This window comes from Trichechus manatus, unplaced genomic scaffold, assembly GCF_000243295.1.
Source record: "Trichechus manatus latirostris isolate Lorelei unplaced genomic scaffold, TriManLat1.0 scaffold00048, whole genome shotgun sequence".
Taxonomy (NCBI): domain Eukaryota; kingdom Metazoa; phylum Chordata; class Mammalia; order Sirenia; family Trichechidae; genus Trichechus; species Trichechus manatus.
In genome coordinates, this window is record NW_004443984.1 from 6,787,515 (window position 1) to 6,802,443 (window position 14,929).

Genomic DNA, 14,929 nt, shown 5'->3' on the forward strand with positions numbered 1-14,929 from the left:
GGATGCTAGCTCGCATGGAGGGGCCATCGGTTGGCTGCTTGTGGCCTCAATCTTTCCCACTGGTCAGTCTCCTCTACGAAACTCAGCAGACAAAGGAAAAGTTCTGAGCAGTGGTGACCCTGGCCCCCGCTCTCCTTAGATTCCTTGCTCTTCATCCCCGGCCAGACTTGATATCCACAGCACGTCCCCCTCCCTATCTCCTCCTTCCATACAAAGGATTCTGAGTTTAATGTGAGTAGAAGCCCATTTGTACAGAGGAAATTAGAGTTGGCCAGGACAAGGAGATCATATCTGCGGCTCTCACTGGGGTCCACGGGTACTCCAGGACCCCATGTCCTGCCTCTCTTCCACACGCCCACCCTTGCACTCATCCTGATCACAGCTCACCTGACACCCAAGAACCCCTGTCAACTCCCTACTCCTGAAGCACCCTGGGGTGGCTCTCCCTGATTCCAAGGGCCGTGAACGCCACGTTCTGAGCCACTTCCCATTCGTTTCTTTTGTTGCCTATGCTTGTGACAGGCCAGAGCTAGAAAGGCTACGTGGGCCTTTGTTGTCCTCCATGTGTTTTCCCAGCTTCACTCTCTGGGTGTCCAGAGGCCCCAAGACCTCTGAGGGAGAAACCTGAGGGAGAAAGCGTCCCTTGGCACATTCCAAGGGTGCTGGGGTCTTTCCTGGAACTGACAGAGAACAGGGGTCGTTTTATAACTAAAGTGTTTATTTTCATTCAATTCACTAGCCGATTGTTCCGCTCAGACGCCTGCACTTGCCCACAGGAGGACGTGTGTGGCCAGAACCCCAGACAGATGGTTTCCCCATGGCCAAGACCTTCAGTCCGGGGCAAAGGTCTGGCGGAAGGAAGAAGGTGGGAGGGAAATCACATACTTTCTTCCCAGTGGAAGGAAGGAGCATGCCTGGCCACCTCCGAGGGGCCCCTGTCACTGAGGGTGACCCTCTGGCGGGCTGGGGTATCACAGTGAATGATCTGGGTCCTGGCGCTGAGGCAGCCCAGCTCAGGTACCCAGAGGCAGAACTGGGTTCCAGCCATCTGTGGGCACTCAGGAACCTTGAGGGAAGTACTGGATAGATTTGAGCAGAAGAGTGGGGAAGAGGCAAGAACTTTGGCCCTGCAGCCTCCAAGCCCACTTCCCTCTCAATCTACTGCCTTCCAAAACAGGCCTGGGGTGGGATCTCCTTTATCTCGCTCCACCCTGCCTAAATCTCCCTCAGTCTCTGAATGGCCCAGATGGCCTGTGGCAGTGGGCTTTGGTGAGGCCTGACAGCAGGTGGGGAACTCTATGCAGAGGACAGGGAAGGAGGGAAGGGTGTCAATGAAAACCATATAAAAAATCCAGAAATGTGCATATAAAATCTCGCCCTTGGTGTATTGCCTAAGTCGGTAAGCAGAAAGCACCTTCTTTCTGGAGAAGGATCAAGTCCTCAAAAGGTAGGAAATGTGTCAAAGTGTCACTTCATTGTCATAAAAAAAAACAAAACAAAAACCAACAGACAAATCCCCCCCAACCACAACCACCTCCAACCAAATCGCTGTAAACAAACCCAGACACAGGATCAATTCTTCTCAGTGGCAGTCATAGCTGATGGCGGTCACTGCAGCACCTGTCCTCCGGGTGGGGGCTGGTGGGGGCTGGCACCCATGCGGGCCAGGCCAGCAGGCCGGGCACGACACGTACGTGGAGCTGCAGCTGTGTCGACCGGCCTGGTGGGTGGCCATCCTCAGGAAGGCTGACCCTTCTGGTGTCCCCAAGTTCTCCCTGGCCCAGGAGGACAAAAGCCCCTTTTCAGCCCCATGAGCTAACAGGAGAAATGGGTCTCTTTCATTGGAGTTTCTAAAATCTTCTCCAAAGTCAGAAAAATTCTTCCATTCGCCCAGTGGCAATGGGCATGGATCTTCCTGGGGTGGTTCCCAGGGCGGCTGCCTGTCCGCCTGCCCCGTTTGCCTGGTGCTCGGCTGTTGAGTGACGCCTGAAGGAACAAGCCAGTGAGCAGGAGGGAAGGGCGGCCTCTCTCCTCGCTTGCTATTTGTTTTCCTGAAAGCATTCCTTGGCTCTGGCCAGGTCACCTTCCCAGAGGGAGTTGGAGAGAAACTGCTTTTGACCTCCAATTGGACAAATCACACGGATCTCCCAAGCCCTTATTTTTTCTTTTTTTTCAAGAACAGTCATCGCTTTCCTTGTGAGAATCCTCTTTAGAAAGTATTTCTTGTACTTCCCGCCCCCTCCCAGGGTAGATTTTCTTTTTCCCCATTCTCTTGTGTTCCCATCCTTGAGTCGCAGGTGTTCTTGGTGGCGTCTCGTGGCTGGAGTGCTGCTTGGTTCTTCCTGGCGCCCGTGGCATCCTGGCAGGCGGCTGACCCTGCAGTGGACGGAGAGCCGGGGGGCCGGCGCTGGGCGGAGGGGGCGGGGCCTGGAGGGAGAGGTGAGCCGAGGCAGGTGAGGGTCACACCTCCACAGACTGAATCTGGTTCATCTGTGCCCGCATCACCTGGATACTGTTCAGGATTTTTTTCTGGTGGCCAGCCAAGGTGACCCCAACCCGGAGAATGTCCCTTTGGGAGAAAAGGACGTGTGTTAGGGATAGATGGGGTAGAGGGGCTTTTGTGCCTGACAGAGAGCTGCCTGGGTCTCTCCTGGGGTTTGTGCTTAAGAGAGCTGGGGGGGGAGGCGATGGAGATGGGGGGCGGGGATGGACATCCAAGGCTAGAGTGAGCGACTGGGATGAGCTGGAAGGACACCTGACAGGGAGTCAGGGCGTGGGTGCACTTCTCTCCTCCCCTGCAGGGAAGGGGAAGGGAACTCACGTTTACTAAGTAATCTCCTTTTATCTTCCTACCAACCCTCAGCTTATAGACAAGGAAGCTGAGGCTGAGGGAGGTTCTGTGACTTGTCCAAGGTCACACAGTCCACAGGTGGCAGACAGACCTGGGTGTGAAACCAGGTGTGACTCCAAAGTTGGTCATCTCGCCCCTTGGTCTCTCCACTCTCTGCTGGGATGTTGTCTATTCCCCACCTTCCAGAACACCCTATTTAGCTGGAGGGCAGGAGTGGGGAGAGGTACTGACTGTGGTAGGTGGAGGAGGCCGGGCACTTACTCCATCATCATCTGTGACACAACGTCGAAAGAGGTGAAGCCGGCGTTGGCAAAGCTCTCCTTGTACTGCCCCATCTTGATGGCCTCCAGCCACTCGTCCACAGTGTTAAAGCTGGTGTAGTCGGGGATGGTGCGGTCCAGCAGCGGCAGGTTGATTCTGGGGGTGGTGGTGGGGTGGGCGACAGAGATGGTCAGGGCTCATGCTTGCAGGGAGGCTGAGGGTAAGTACGTGCATGGACACGCCTGTGAGCTGCGTGTGTATGTGCACATGCATGCATATCCATATGTGTGAACATAAATGAATGTGTATGTCCACGTGTATTTCTGCGTGAGTGTGGGCATGAGTTGAAACCTGTGTAATTATGCATATGTATATAGGTGAGAGGTCCTGGGTGGCACAGTTTGCGCACTGTGACTAAATGAAAGGTTGGTGGTTCGAATCCACCAAGCAGCACCTCGGAAGAAAGGTCTGGTGATCTGCTTCTGTAAAAATTATAGCCATGAAAAACCTACGGAGCCAAATTCTACTCTGACACACATGGAGTTGCCATGAGTCAGAACTGACTTGGCAGCAACCGGTTTTTTTTTTTTTTTTGGCTTATATTTGTGAGAACGTGAGAGTGAGGGTATGTGTGCAGGAATCAGAGCTGGGGTCCCCTGGAATTCTAGGGGAGCGTCTGCTGGGGCTCCTAAGAGCCTGGACCGCAGTGGTGAGGCAGGGGAGATTTCCTTCCCATGCTTATTTTTAGGAGCAGGATTTCAACTGGACTAACTGCTGATTATTCACTGTTTCCTCCCCTAGTGCTGTTCTCCACCCTTCTCCACTCTGGTGTGTGCTCCAGGAGGCTGATGTTGTGGACTGCATCTCCAAAGTCTAGATAAAGTTGGTGGCACTGATGGGAATGACTTCCTGGCTGGCAAGGAGTGAGATGACTCTCCTGAGGTTAAAACTGCAGGGTGATTTTACCAGGAGAGTCAGGAGGCTGGGGCAGGGTCATGGTGAGGAGCTACAGGTAAATGCAAGCAGGAAGGTCGCCTGGCCATGAAAACTTGGCGGCTGAAGGATTTAGACCCAAAGAGTCTCTGACCATAGCCAGCCCTAGATCCTGAAGACATCAGGATCCTCAGAAACCTTGGGGAACTGAGGGTCTTGAAGAGTAAAAACATGTGGGGCTGGGAGTGTGACCTGAAATCGTCACTCAAGCAAGGCAAGGCTGAGCTATAGGCCTGATGGTGCACAAGGCGAGCACCCTGGGACCCCTGGGGAGAAGGGAAGCACCCTCCTCCAGTTGAGCCAGTCTCTCTGGTTCAGGGAAGGTGACCCAAGTGTAGGGGCATGTGTGTGTGTGGGGTAAGTGCTATGAATGTAGGTGGGTGCCCAGGGGCTTGTGGATGTGTACAGGTGTGAGGGCCTGAGACTGGTGTGCACCCACGAGTGTGGGATTCTATGTGTGTGTGTGAGCATAAGCAAGAGTGTCTGCATAATTGTGTGTAGGACTGTATTTGTGTGACCGTGTGTGACTGTGTGTGTGTGTGTGTGTGTGTGTGTGTGTGTGTGTGTGTGATGTGTTGACGAGGATACAAATATAAGTTGGAGGGTCCGGGTTCAAGGATGAGTATAGATAGAGAAGAAACTTAGTAATGACTAAATCTATTAACCAAGATTCTGGACCCTTTGGTGATGTTTCTTAAATGTTGTCCCCTCAGACTGTGCTTTAAAAAGCTCTCACTAGTTTCTTTAGGCAGGCCAGCGATTCACATGCCTCAGGAGCTACCTGCACCCCAGTCCCCTGCTTCTTCCTTCTGCCACATCTCTTCCCTATCTGCACCCTATACTCGCTGAAGTATTTCTTGCCTTTGCACCCATCTCGCCTCCCCCTGGAAGTCCCCTATTCATCCTTCAAGAACCGGTTCGGGCTTCAACACTTTCCTAACGCCCCCACCCCTCACCCTTCTCTCGTCCCCAGGTGCTTCCTCTACCACTCAGAGTGCGCGTCCTTCTCCTCTGCACCCAAGGCAGGGTAGATGCCTGGCAAACACTACTCCCATCCCTCCTCGACCCCAAGCTGAGGTGGAGAGCATCTGCCTGAACACCGGGGAGCCCTAAGGGGGGTTACTCCTTAAAGAGAGAGGAGGTAGGCGGGGCGGAGGCCATGGAAGGAGAAGAGGGGCGGGGCCGGGGCCATCGAGGGAGGAGAGAGGGGCGGGGCTGTACGGGAGTAGGGAGAAGGGAGGCGGGGCGGGGGCGGAGCTGTACTGGGAGGAGAGGGCGGGGCCAGAGGGGGCAGTTGGAGGGAGGGGCGGGGTCGGGTAGGGGCCCAAAATGGATGGTACCGAGAGGAGAAGGGCGAGATAGGGGCGGGACCTTACGGGGCCAGGATTGGACCAAGGCTGAATCTTACTTAGAGGGGACGGGCGGGGCCGGGGCAGAGCGTACCGGGAGGAGAGGGGCGGGGCCGGGGCGGGGCCGTACCCGGAGGAGAGGGGCGCCATGGCTTTGAGGCTGTTGGGGTTGCGTATCATCTTGTCCAGCGTGTTGACTATCTGGCCGAACTTGGGCCGGTGGTTGCGGTCCTTCTGCCAGCAGTCTAGCATGAGCTGGTGCAAGGCGCTCGGGCAGTCCATGGGAGGAGGCAGCCGGTAGTCCTGCTCAATGGCGTTGATTACCTGAGGACAACACAGGGTCGGAGTGGGGTGAGGGCATCTGCCCTCCTGCCTGGCCAGTCTTGCCCTCAGTGCATCGCAGGTCCGACCTATGTGGTTGCCATGGCAACGACATCCATTTCCTGGAGGCACCCCCAATGATGGGCCTCACCTGGGCTCCTACCAGCTGTCCTCTCGGTCTGACCTGGCAGCTTGTCCTTGCCCTCCCCGCCCCCCCCAGTCTCAGACCATCCAGTGCCCTGAGATAACCTCTGCCTCAGGGTTCCACCAGGCTGACCTTCCTGTGGGCTACTCCACCAGCTTCTCCCTCCCTGAATCTCTGAGCCCCCTCTGGCTTTGATGGCTCTGAGGACTCCCCTTTCTGGCCCTTTGCTTGGCTCCAGGATGGCCGCATGCCTCCAGTTCAGTGCCACTTACAAGCTCCAGGTAAGAGATACTTCCTGTGTCAGGCCCCACAGCGTGGCCTTGAGCCTGGCCGGTACCCCCGCCCACCACTCCCGCCCAGCTCTTGTGAGAGAAAGGAGCTCAAACATTCTCTCCAATTTCTCCTGCTACCAAGGCCAGATTCATCTTCCCCAACCCTACTGTGGTCACCCTCCCTGCTCAAGAAACTTCTTCAAGTCCTCTCTGTTATGCATTGTTTCCAATCAAAACTCCTTGGGTTGACTGTCAATACCCCATTATTGAACCTCACCAACCTTTCTGACCAACTTTCCTCTCCACTGCTCCCCAACACAACCCCTCATGCTGGTAAGCCAGCCTGTCTCATTATCCCACCTCTGGGTCTTTGCACAGGCTGTTCTTCCCCTTGGAAAGCACTGACATCTCCAAGTCTCATTACTGTTGAGTCCCAGCAGTCCTGTGAAGACTCCCTTGAGTGATCTTGCCCACACTGCCTTGCCTCAGCACCTACAGGGCTCGACACTTGCTTTCTCCAATTTAGCGCTTGCAGTGTGGATCGCTTTTGTGTGGCCTTTCTAGTCATGGTCTTGTAGCTCCTACCCAAGTGATTGGGTGGGACTGTGTGATAGGGTAATTGTGGCCCACCAAAGGGATTGGTTAGTTTTGCCATCCTGCTGGGCTTGAAATGAGCCACACTAGAGGTGGGAAAGAGAAGATCCCACCACCACCAAGGAGCCAGCCATTGGACCTGAGATCCCTGTGCTGAGAAGCTCCTGGAACCAGGAGACAGAGAGAGAGCTGTAACACTGAAGGCAGCGAGAAGCGGTGGCAGAGACCTGGCAGCAGAGACCTGGCAGTAGGAGACAGCGTGGTGGGCTTCCCAGCCCAAGGAGAGAGAAAGCTGAGTGTCTTCGGGCAGAGGCCTAGGGCCAGGGAGAGACGTGCCTGCAAGCACCGCTGAGAAGAGGCTGTCCTAATAGAAGAACTGTTTTCTGAGTGTTCCTGAGCCTGAATTGTAACTGTTACTTCCCTAATAAACCCCATAATCGTGAATATTGTCTGTGAGTTCTGTGTGGCCATTGCAATGAATTATCAAACCCAGCAGAGAAGTAGAGAGTGCTGTGGGAGGGACAGTTGGTGTCAGAATTGGTAAAGATGGCAGAGAGAGAGGTATGTCTGACCTCTGCCTCATAGGAATCAGCATTGGGCTGTTGCTCTGTGTTCTCCTTCCCCCTTGTGAAGTTAGAGGTGGTCAGACACCACCCCCATGCCATTTTTACAGTGCTTTGTCATCAAATTTCCTGATAATGACATCTGGTTCCCTGCATATTCGTCTTGTCACCCCAACTAGTGGGAAACATCTGAAGGGAAGACGTGGTCTCATTCAGAGTTGGCCATAGATGTGTGTACCCTGAAGATTTACTGATTTGTGGATGGGTAGGCCTTCCTTACTCCCTACCCCCGGAGAGTCCAGGGTCCTGTGTAGATGTTTGAACAAGTCAGCACAGGGCTGGGAGCTGCCCTGACAGCCAGGCCTGGATCTCAGAGACCTCTCTCATCCCTGGGAGACTGGCACAATGCTAGGAATTTCCAATCTTCCTCTACCCTCTCTGGCTAGCCAGAAAGGCTCTTCCCACCCCCTTGGAAACTTACGTCCTGGTTGGTCATGTCCCAGTAGGGCCGCTCCCCGTAGGACATCACTTCCCACATGACGATCCCGTAGCTCCACACATCGCTGGCGGAGGTGAATTTCCGGTACTGGATAGCTTCCGGGGCTGTCCAGCGGATCGGGATCTTCCCACCCTGGGGAATGAGAATGGGACGGTTGATGGGTGAACGCTGATCTGTCTAAGCTTTGCTCTCAATACTGCTCACCCCAAGTCTGTGCTGCATGGATCACATGATGTGCCTTCTTGTTTCCCAAGCTCACCATGCTGCTTCAGACCTCTGGGTATTTGCATATGCTGTTCCATCTGCACGGAGTGCCTTTTCCCATTATGCCTTCTAAAGACTTCTTTCTCATCCTTTAAGTCTCTCTGACTAACTTCCAAAGAGTTGATCACTCTCCTTAATCCTAAAACTGTGCTTCACATCTCCTATCAAGATGCTTAGCATACAAAAACAGTACTCAAATTATTTGCCTGCTTGTCTGGCTCTATTTGCAGTAATCTCTGTGCTCTTTGAGGGCAGGGACTGTGTCTTATTCCTTTCTGCTTAAGAACACTTCAACAACTCTAGCTGCCTTCAGGACAGAATCCTGAACTCGGGTATTTAAGGGCCTCTAAAATCTAGCCCCTGCCTATCTCTCCAGTATTACTGCTCACTGCCTTTCCCCCTTACAGCCTGATCTTGCCTTCTGCTGTGCCCTCTACCTGGAGGCTCTTTCCTTTCCGTTTTTATATAACAAGCTTACTGGCCCTTCAGCTGTCAGCTTAGATATCACACCCTCCAGGAAGCCTTCCAGTGCCTGCTAAGGTTGGGCTTCTTGGTTCATAGCCCTGTCATTCCATATTGCTCTGCACATCTGTGACCCCACGAGTCTGTGAGCTCCAAGAGGGCAGGATCTGTGGTTATCTCATTCTGTGTTCCCAGGGCCCAGCCCAGTGATTGGCACAAGCAGGTGTCAGTGAAGGTGTATTTCAGGGAGAGATGAATATCCACACTGGGCACAGGTGATCCCAGTGTGCCCGCCTATATCTTACCAGGGCACTGGTGTACGTGGGGTCTGAGGTATCATCCTCCAGAAAGCGTGAGAGCCCGAAGTCAGACACCTTGCAGACTAGATTGCTGTTGACAAGGATGTTGCGGGCGGCCAGGTCACGATGGACATAGTTCATGTCCGCCAGGTACTTCATGCCAGCCGCGATGCCCCGCAGCATGCCCACCAGCTGGATGACTGTGAACTGCCCGTCATTTTGCTTTGGGAGAAGTCAAGAAAATGCAGAGTGAGTGGAAGAGCAGAAATCAGAGCTCTGGACCATCCCCCAGTGGGGGACCAGATAAAGACCCTGCCACCCTGGCCCTGGGCTCCCTGTGAGAAGGACTCAGATGCCCAGGAACCTTAGAGAAGCCCATGAGAGGCTGACTTCAGAGTGGTGGAGAGAACATGAGCGTTGGAGCAGACACACTTGGTTTGACTCTGGCTCTGCCCCTTCTTGGCTGTGCAACCTTGGACAAGTGACCTAACTTCTCCAAGTCTTGGTTTCCTCATCTGTATGTTAAATGGGGATAAGTAACACCCACTTCCCAGGGCTATTCTGAGAGTTAAATGAGAAGGTACATGGAAGGTGCCTGGCACATAAAAAAACCAAACCCATTGCCGTTGAGTCGATTCTGACTCATAGCGACCTATAGGACAGAGCAGAACTGTCCCATGGGGTTTCCAAGGCTGTAATCTTTATGGAAGCAGACTGCCAACATCTTTCTCCTAAGGAGCGGCTGGTGGGTTCAAATCACTGATCTTTTGGTTAGCAGCTGGGGACTTTAACCACTGCATAAGTACTTAATAAATATTTGTGGAATGGCAACAAGTCTAATGGCATGCTTCTGACTCCCGGTCCAGTGCTCTTTGTCCAGCAGATTGACTTATCTCCTGGGAGGCCTTAAATTTTCCTCTCTTGGCCTTGTGCTCTCAACTCCCCTCCCTGGCCTGTACAACGCTGGGAAATCCAAAATCTGGTGGGAACTCTGGACTGGCGGTCAGGAGACCTAGTACCAGTTGTGGCTCTAACCTTGACCCTCTAGGTGACCTTGGGCAAACTCTGCTTCTCTTTGAGCCTCAGTTTTCCCCTGTGCATAATGAGAAGACTGGCTAAGAGCATGAATGGCAACCAGATTTCAGATTGTGTGCCAACTCTGAACGACTGGCTGTGGCTTCCGAGGGAACCATATTTAGAAGGATTTTGAGATGGCTTCTGGTCTTAGTGGGAGGGAGTGCTGGGATTGATTAGCAATGCCTGTCATAGGTGAAGGAATGGAGAGTGGCAGCATGCATGCCATTCCTAACTTAGAGCTTTTCTAAGACCCCTTCAAGCTCTTCTTACAGTATGAATCTATGTCCATACTCCTTGTTCTGCCCCACTCATGGACCTCTGGCACTCTCAGTTTCCCCTACCCGGAGGAAGGAGTCCAGAGACCCATTCTCCATGAACTCAGTGATGATCATAACGGGTGTGCTCTTGGTGACAACGCCTTCCAAGTGGATGACATTGGGGTGGTCGAACTGGCCCATGATGGAGGCCTCGCTCAGGAAGTCCCGGCGCTGTTTCTCAGTATAGCCTGACTTGAGTGTCTTGATGGCCACAAAGATCTCTCTCTTGCCTGGTAGCTTCAGGTGACCACTGCAGACCTCACCAAATTCCCCTGGGACAGACAGACCAAGAGAGATAGGATGTCACTTGCTAGGTGGGAGTGCCACATCCTTGTTCCCTGTCGCTTCTGCTCCTGAGGCCTGTAGGAGCTCTTTCTCCTCAATGGTCAATTAGTTTTCTCAGATACAGACCTATTTCAGAATGTGGGGACCTCCCAAGGGCAGACCCAAGGAGACCCTGAAAAGTTCCAGCCACTGTGGGAGTAGAGAGTAAATTCTTTATGGTTGCTGTGAATTTTGGGTGGGAGTATGGGGGTGAGGATATAGGGCGCCTGGGGAGATGGGGAGGGAGACCATGGGTTAATGGTGAAAAGCAGGAAGTACTGGGTTCCAAACCTAGCTCAATCTCTGACTTCCTGTGACAGCTCCTTCTCAGCCCTGTGCCTCAGTTTCCCTATCTGTTTGACAGTGTGGTTTTACTGGATGACCTTTGAGGGCCCTTTCATCTCGGGCATTTTGAGTCTTCAGGTCTTGGAGGGTCCTTGAGGCCCCTGCCCCATATGCTACCCTCTCATCTCTGCCCCAGGAGTACAGATGGGGTGGTCCCCCACCCATTGCAGAGGACCCCAGGTACCTGCTCCAATCACTTGCTCAATTTTGACACAGGAGATGTCAATTTCCTTGGCAAACTCCCGGACTGCCTCATTGGGGTCCTCATAGGTGAAAGGATCGATGTAGATCTTCATGCCTGGGGTCACTGAGGGGAGAAGATCAGGCTCGGTCACATGAACAGACTTCAGATGTGGACAAATGGAAAGGTGAGGTTGGAGACAGCCCCTCCATGGAGGGAAATGCACTCGTAGTTGGTCCTCATAAGAACTGGGCAAACCCCTGCAAGTCACTTGGCCTCTCTGGGCCTCAGTGGGCAAGTGGGCATTGAGCTAGGAAGAAGGGTGAGGAGAATTGAGAGATCAGTAGAGATGGTAAATTGGTTCTAGCTCTTGTTCCAACTCTAATTGATTAGTAAGGGCTTCCTGGAGCAGCTTAAAAGGCTGCCAGGACTGATTAGCAATGTCTGTCATGGATGTGGGCATAAAAAGATAGGTAAGCTTGCCACCTTGTGATAGACAGTCAGGGGTGCAAAGTAAAGAAAGAGGAAGTCAAGAAGGGAGACAGAGAATTGGAACTAAATTACAAAAAGAACAGGCAATAGACTGTGTCCTTCCTGGGCTCTTGCTAAGGAGACCTCCCCCGTGTCTTTCAAGGCCTAATTCAAGTCTCGTCTCCCCTCAGGAGCTCTCCCGGCTGCCTCAGCCCACACAGCTAGACCCCAGAGTTTGGAAGGGCTGCCTCACTCAGGGTCTGAGGGGCCATGGTCCCTGGGCCCACCACCCACATCCCCTACTAGCCAAGTCTTAAACCTTTCTGTGTACCTTGGTGATCAGCATGGGGCTGGACATGGGGCATGTTAATCTGATTCCTGATCTGATGTGGATTTTTATTTTTTGATGCAGAAAGAGAAAGAGGTAACCCGGACGTCAAATACCCAGCTCTGTCCCTAGCGCTGGGTCAGCAAAATTCTTTGAAGGAAAAGAAAGATGACCTATCCCCATATTCCCCCTCCCAGACAACTGGCCCCCAGCCACCCAGACCTCCTGGCCCTCCACAACCTCCCACTGCTCCAGGAGCTGTGACTTTGGAGGGAGCCATTCTTGGAGTTGGAGGCTGAAAGGAATGACAGGATCAGACTGGCACCCAGAGAGCTTTTAGGGGCTGGAGTCTCTGGGCCACCGTACGGGTTGGCTGAGGCATCACCTTGCTTGGCTATGTGGCCTTGGACATGTCAGTTGACCAGTCCCAGCCTCTGTTTCAGACATTCCAGGAATCTAGGAGTTGGAACCTCTAGCACAGAGGTCAGAAAACTATGGCCAAACTTTTTATAACTAACTAGTTTTATTAGAACACAGCCATGTCACTTCCTTTGCTGTTTTCACACTACAACAGCAGAGTTGAGTAGTTGTGACAGAGACTGTATGGCCTTCCAAGTCTAAAATATTTACTACCTGGCCCTTTATAGAAAAAGTCTGCTGACCCCTGCTCTAACACACTGGCTTTATTTTAGATTATTTGTGTGGGTGTTTCTCTAGCTTTTTGGGTCAGGGGTTCTTAATTTGGGTCCATGAACCACTTGATAGGCTTTGGGGTGTGTGTGTGCGGGGGTGGGGGGTGGGGGAATCTGGTAACTTCCTGAAATGGAATGCATTTATTATTCTTATTATCATCATTATTATTATATTGCCTTTTGGATTAGAAAAATAATCCATGTTCCTTATAAATAACCTAAAAATTCTGAAAATAGATATTTTAGAAAATAAGTTACCCCAAATCCATCTTTGATAAGTTTAGAAATATTATATTTCTAGATATAATTTGTCTTTATGATAATTTTATATACACACATACACATAATGTCTGTGTGTTTTTCTGGCTATGGGATCCCAAACTTTTAGCAGAGTCTCAGAGAAATCTGAGACCCTAGAAGAGGTTAAGAACCACCACCCTAGACTGTGTGTGCCTGAAAGGAAAGGATGGGCATGTGATCTTTTCTCATTTCTCCCTTTCCTGGCACCGTGCACAAAGCTCTGCACACAATAGGTCCTCAATGTCTGTAGAAGCGAGCAGAATCCAGATGACCAAGATACAGTAATAATACTACTAGCAGCTGCCGTTCACCCAGTCCTTTGTCTGTGGCTGATGCTGTGCCAGGCTCTTTATCTGCATTGTCTCATCTCCTCCTCCTAAGAACTCCATGAGGAAGGGATCATTCTCCCCAGTTCACACACGAAGATTTGCAGCTCTGGGAGCTAAGTAATCTGCTCAAGGCCAAACAGTTAGTGAGCGGCATGGCTAGGATTTGAACCCAGGTTTATCAGACTTGAGCCGAAGGACCAGTGCTCTTAACCACTGTGTGCACTGTCTCCCGGATGAAAAGCAACCAGGATCTGGTCCATGCTTCCTCCTCGTGGAGTATTCAGCCATGACTCGCTCCTCCCCAAGTGAGCCCTCACCAGAGCCCAGAGACATTCCCTTTCTTGCCCAGATTCATTGCATGGCCTGTGGTCCTGCCAGATCCTCACAACTGGCTTTCAGTTTCCCTCCCAACAACACTGAGGGAAGCCCTTTCTGCTGGGCTGGCTGGGCAGGAAGGACAGGAATGCATCAGGTCAGGGAGCTAAGGCAGCGCACAGCAGGGGCTCCAAGCCTGCTCAGACATCTCTGCTGCCGACCAGTTAGATGCTGCCCCCAAACCTTAGCAAGCTGGGTTGGTCAGCAGGGCTCTCTATTGCTGATAGAACAAAGATGAGTGTCTTTGCCTGGCATTCAAAGCTCTCTATGATCTGGCCCCACTTACAGCTCACTGCTCCCCCTACATGCCACCAGAAGGGAATGATTTCCCCAGGGTTCCCAGACACACCTCATTTCTTGCCTCTGTGCCTTTGTCCAGGTGGTTCCCTCCACCTGGAACACCCTTCTCCTTTCCATCTTTGTGTCCAGATAAATGCCACCTCCTCTGTGAAGCCTGCCTGGATCCTTCTAGTGGAGCCCTGTGCTCTCTCCATAGGCTCTGCAGCCCTGTCTCCACACCCACTCTTGATGGCCCTGATGTCCGTATAGCTTTTCTACCTTGTATCAGGGCTCCTGAATATGCATGGTTATGGCCCCCTGCCACCACCTTCTGACACACTCTGCTGCCTGTGAGGACTTGTTTTACCGTCTCTCCCTCAGGAGGACAGGGGCTGTGTCTGTCTTGTTCATGCTAAATTCCAGGGCTTGGCACATAGTGGGCACTCAGTAAATGCTTGTTGATTGAATATTAGCATTACTCATTTATCTGCCTTGTTTCTCCCTCTCCACATATTTGGTGTCATGGATGCCTTTGAGAATGTGATGAAAGCTACAAATCTACTCCTTGGAAAAGTATTCACAGGGTGTGAACATTCCCATATGTGGCATATCATTTATTGGTGTTCACAGGTCCTTGAGAGCTCTAGGGGTCTGGGAACCCCAAGTTTATGAGCTCTTGCTCTAGAATGTGAGCTCCAGAGTCCACCTGCGAGGGTTGTTGATGTTGTTGTTAGGTGCCATTGAGTTGGTTCTGACTCATTGCGACCCTATGTGCAACAGAACCAAACGCTGCCTGGTCCTGCGCCATCCTCACAATCGTTGTTATGCTTCAGCCCACTGTTGCAGCCACTGTGTCAATCCATCTCGTCGAGGGTCTTCCTCTTTTTTGCTGACCTTCTTCTTTACCAAGCATGATGTCCTTCTCCAGGGACTGATCCCTCCTGATAATATGTCCAAAGTATGTGAGATGTAGTCTTGCCATCCTTGCTTCTAAGGAGCATTCGGGTTGTACTTCTTCCAAGACAGATTTGTTCATTC

General features: G+C 52.2%; 1 protein-coding gene across 3 annotated transcripts in view; it reads right to left on the reverse strand.

Annotated features, from left to right (window-relative positions):
* Positions 1 to 1,448: 1,448 nt before the first annotated feature.
* The window catches only part of EPHB2 (EPH receptor B2), a 149,923-nt gene continuing 136,442 nt past the window's right edge, over positions 1,449 to 14,929 (reverse strand). For 2 of the 3 annotated variants that reach the window (XM_012555751.2, XM_012555750.2), the window contains 7 exons: positions 11,121 to 11,243; positions 10,292 to 10,539; positions 8,880 to 9,095; positions 7,831 to 7,980; positions 5,585 to 5,778; positions 3,113 to 3,268; positions 2,287 to 2,569 (listed from right to left, as the gene is read on the reverse strand). In XM_012555751.2, coding sequence (XP_012411205.1) covers positions 2,461 to 2,569; positions 3,113 to 3,268; positions 5,585 to 5,778; positions 7,831 to 7,980; positions 8,880 to 9,095; positions 10,292 to 10,539; positions 11,121 to 11,243 — 1,196 coding nt within the window. In that variant the 3' untranslated portion in view covers positions 2,287 to 2,460. Of the gene's footprint in view, positions 2,570 to 3,112; positions 3,269 to 5,584; positions 5,779 to 7,830; positions 7,981 to 8,879; positions 9,096 to 10,291; positions 10,540 to 11,120; positions 11,244 to 14,929 lie in introns of all 3 variants that reach the window. The other variant, XM_004377146.2, reaches the window with a different exon arrangement.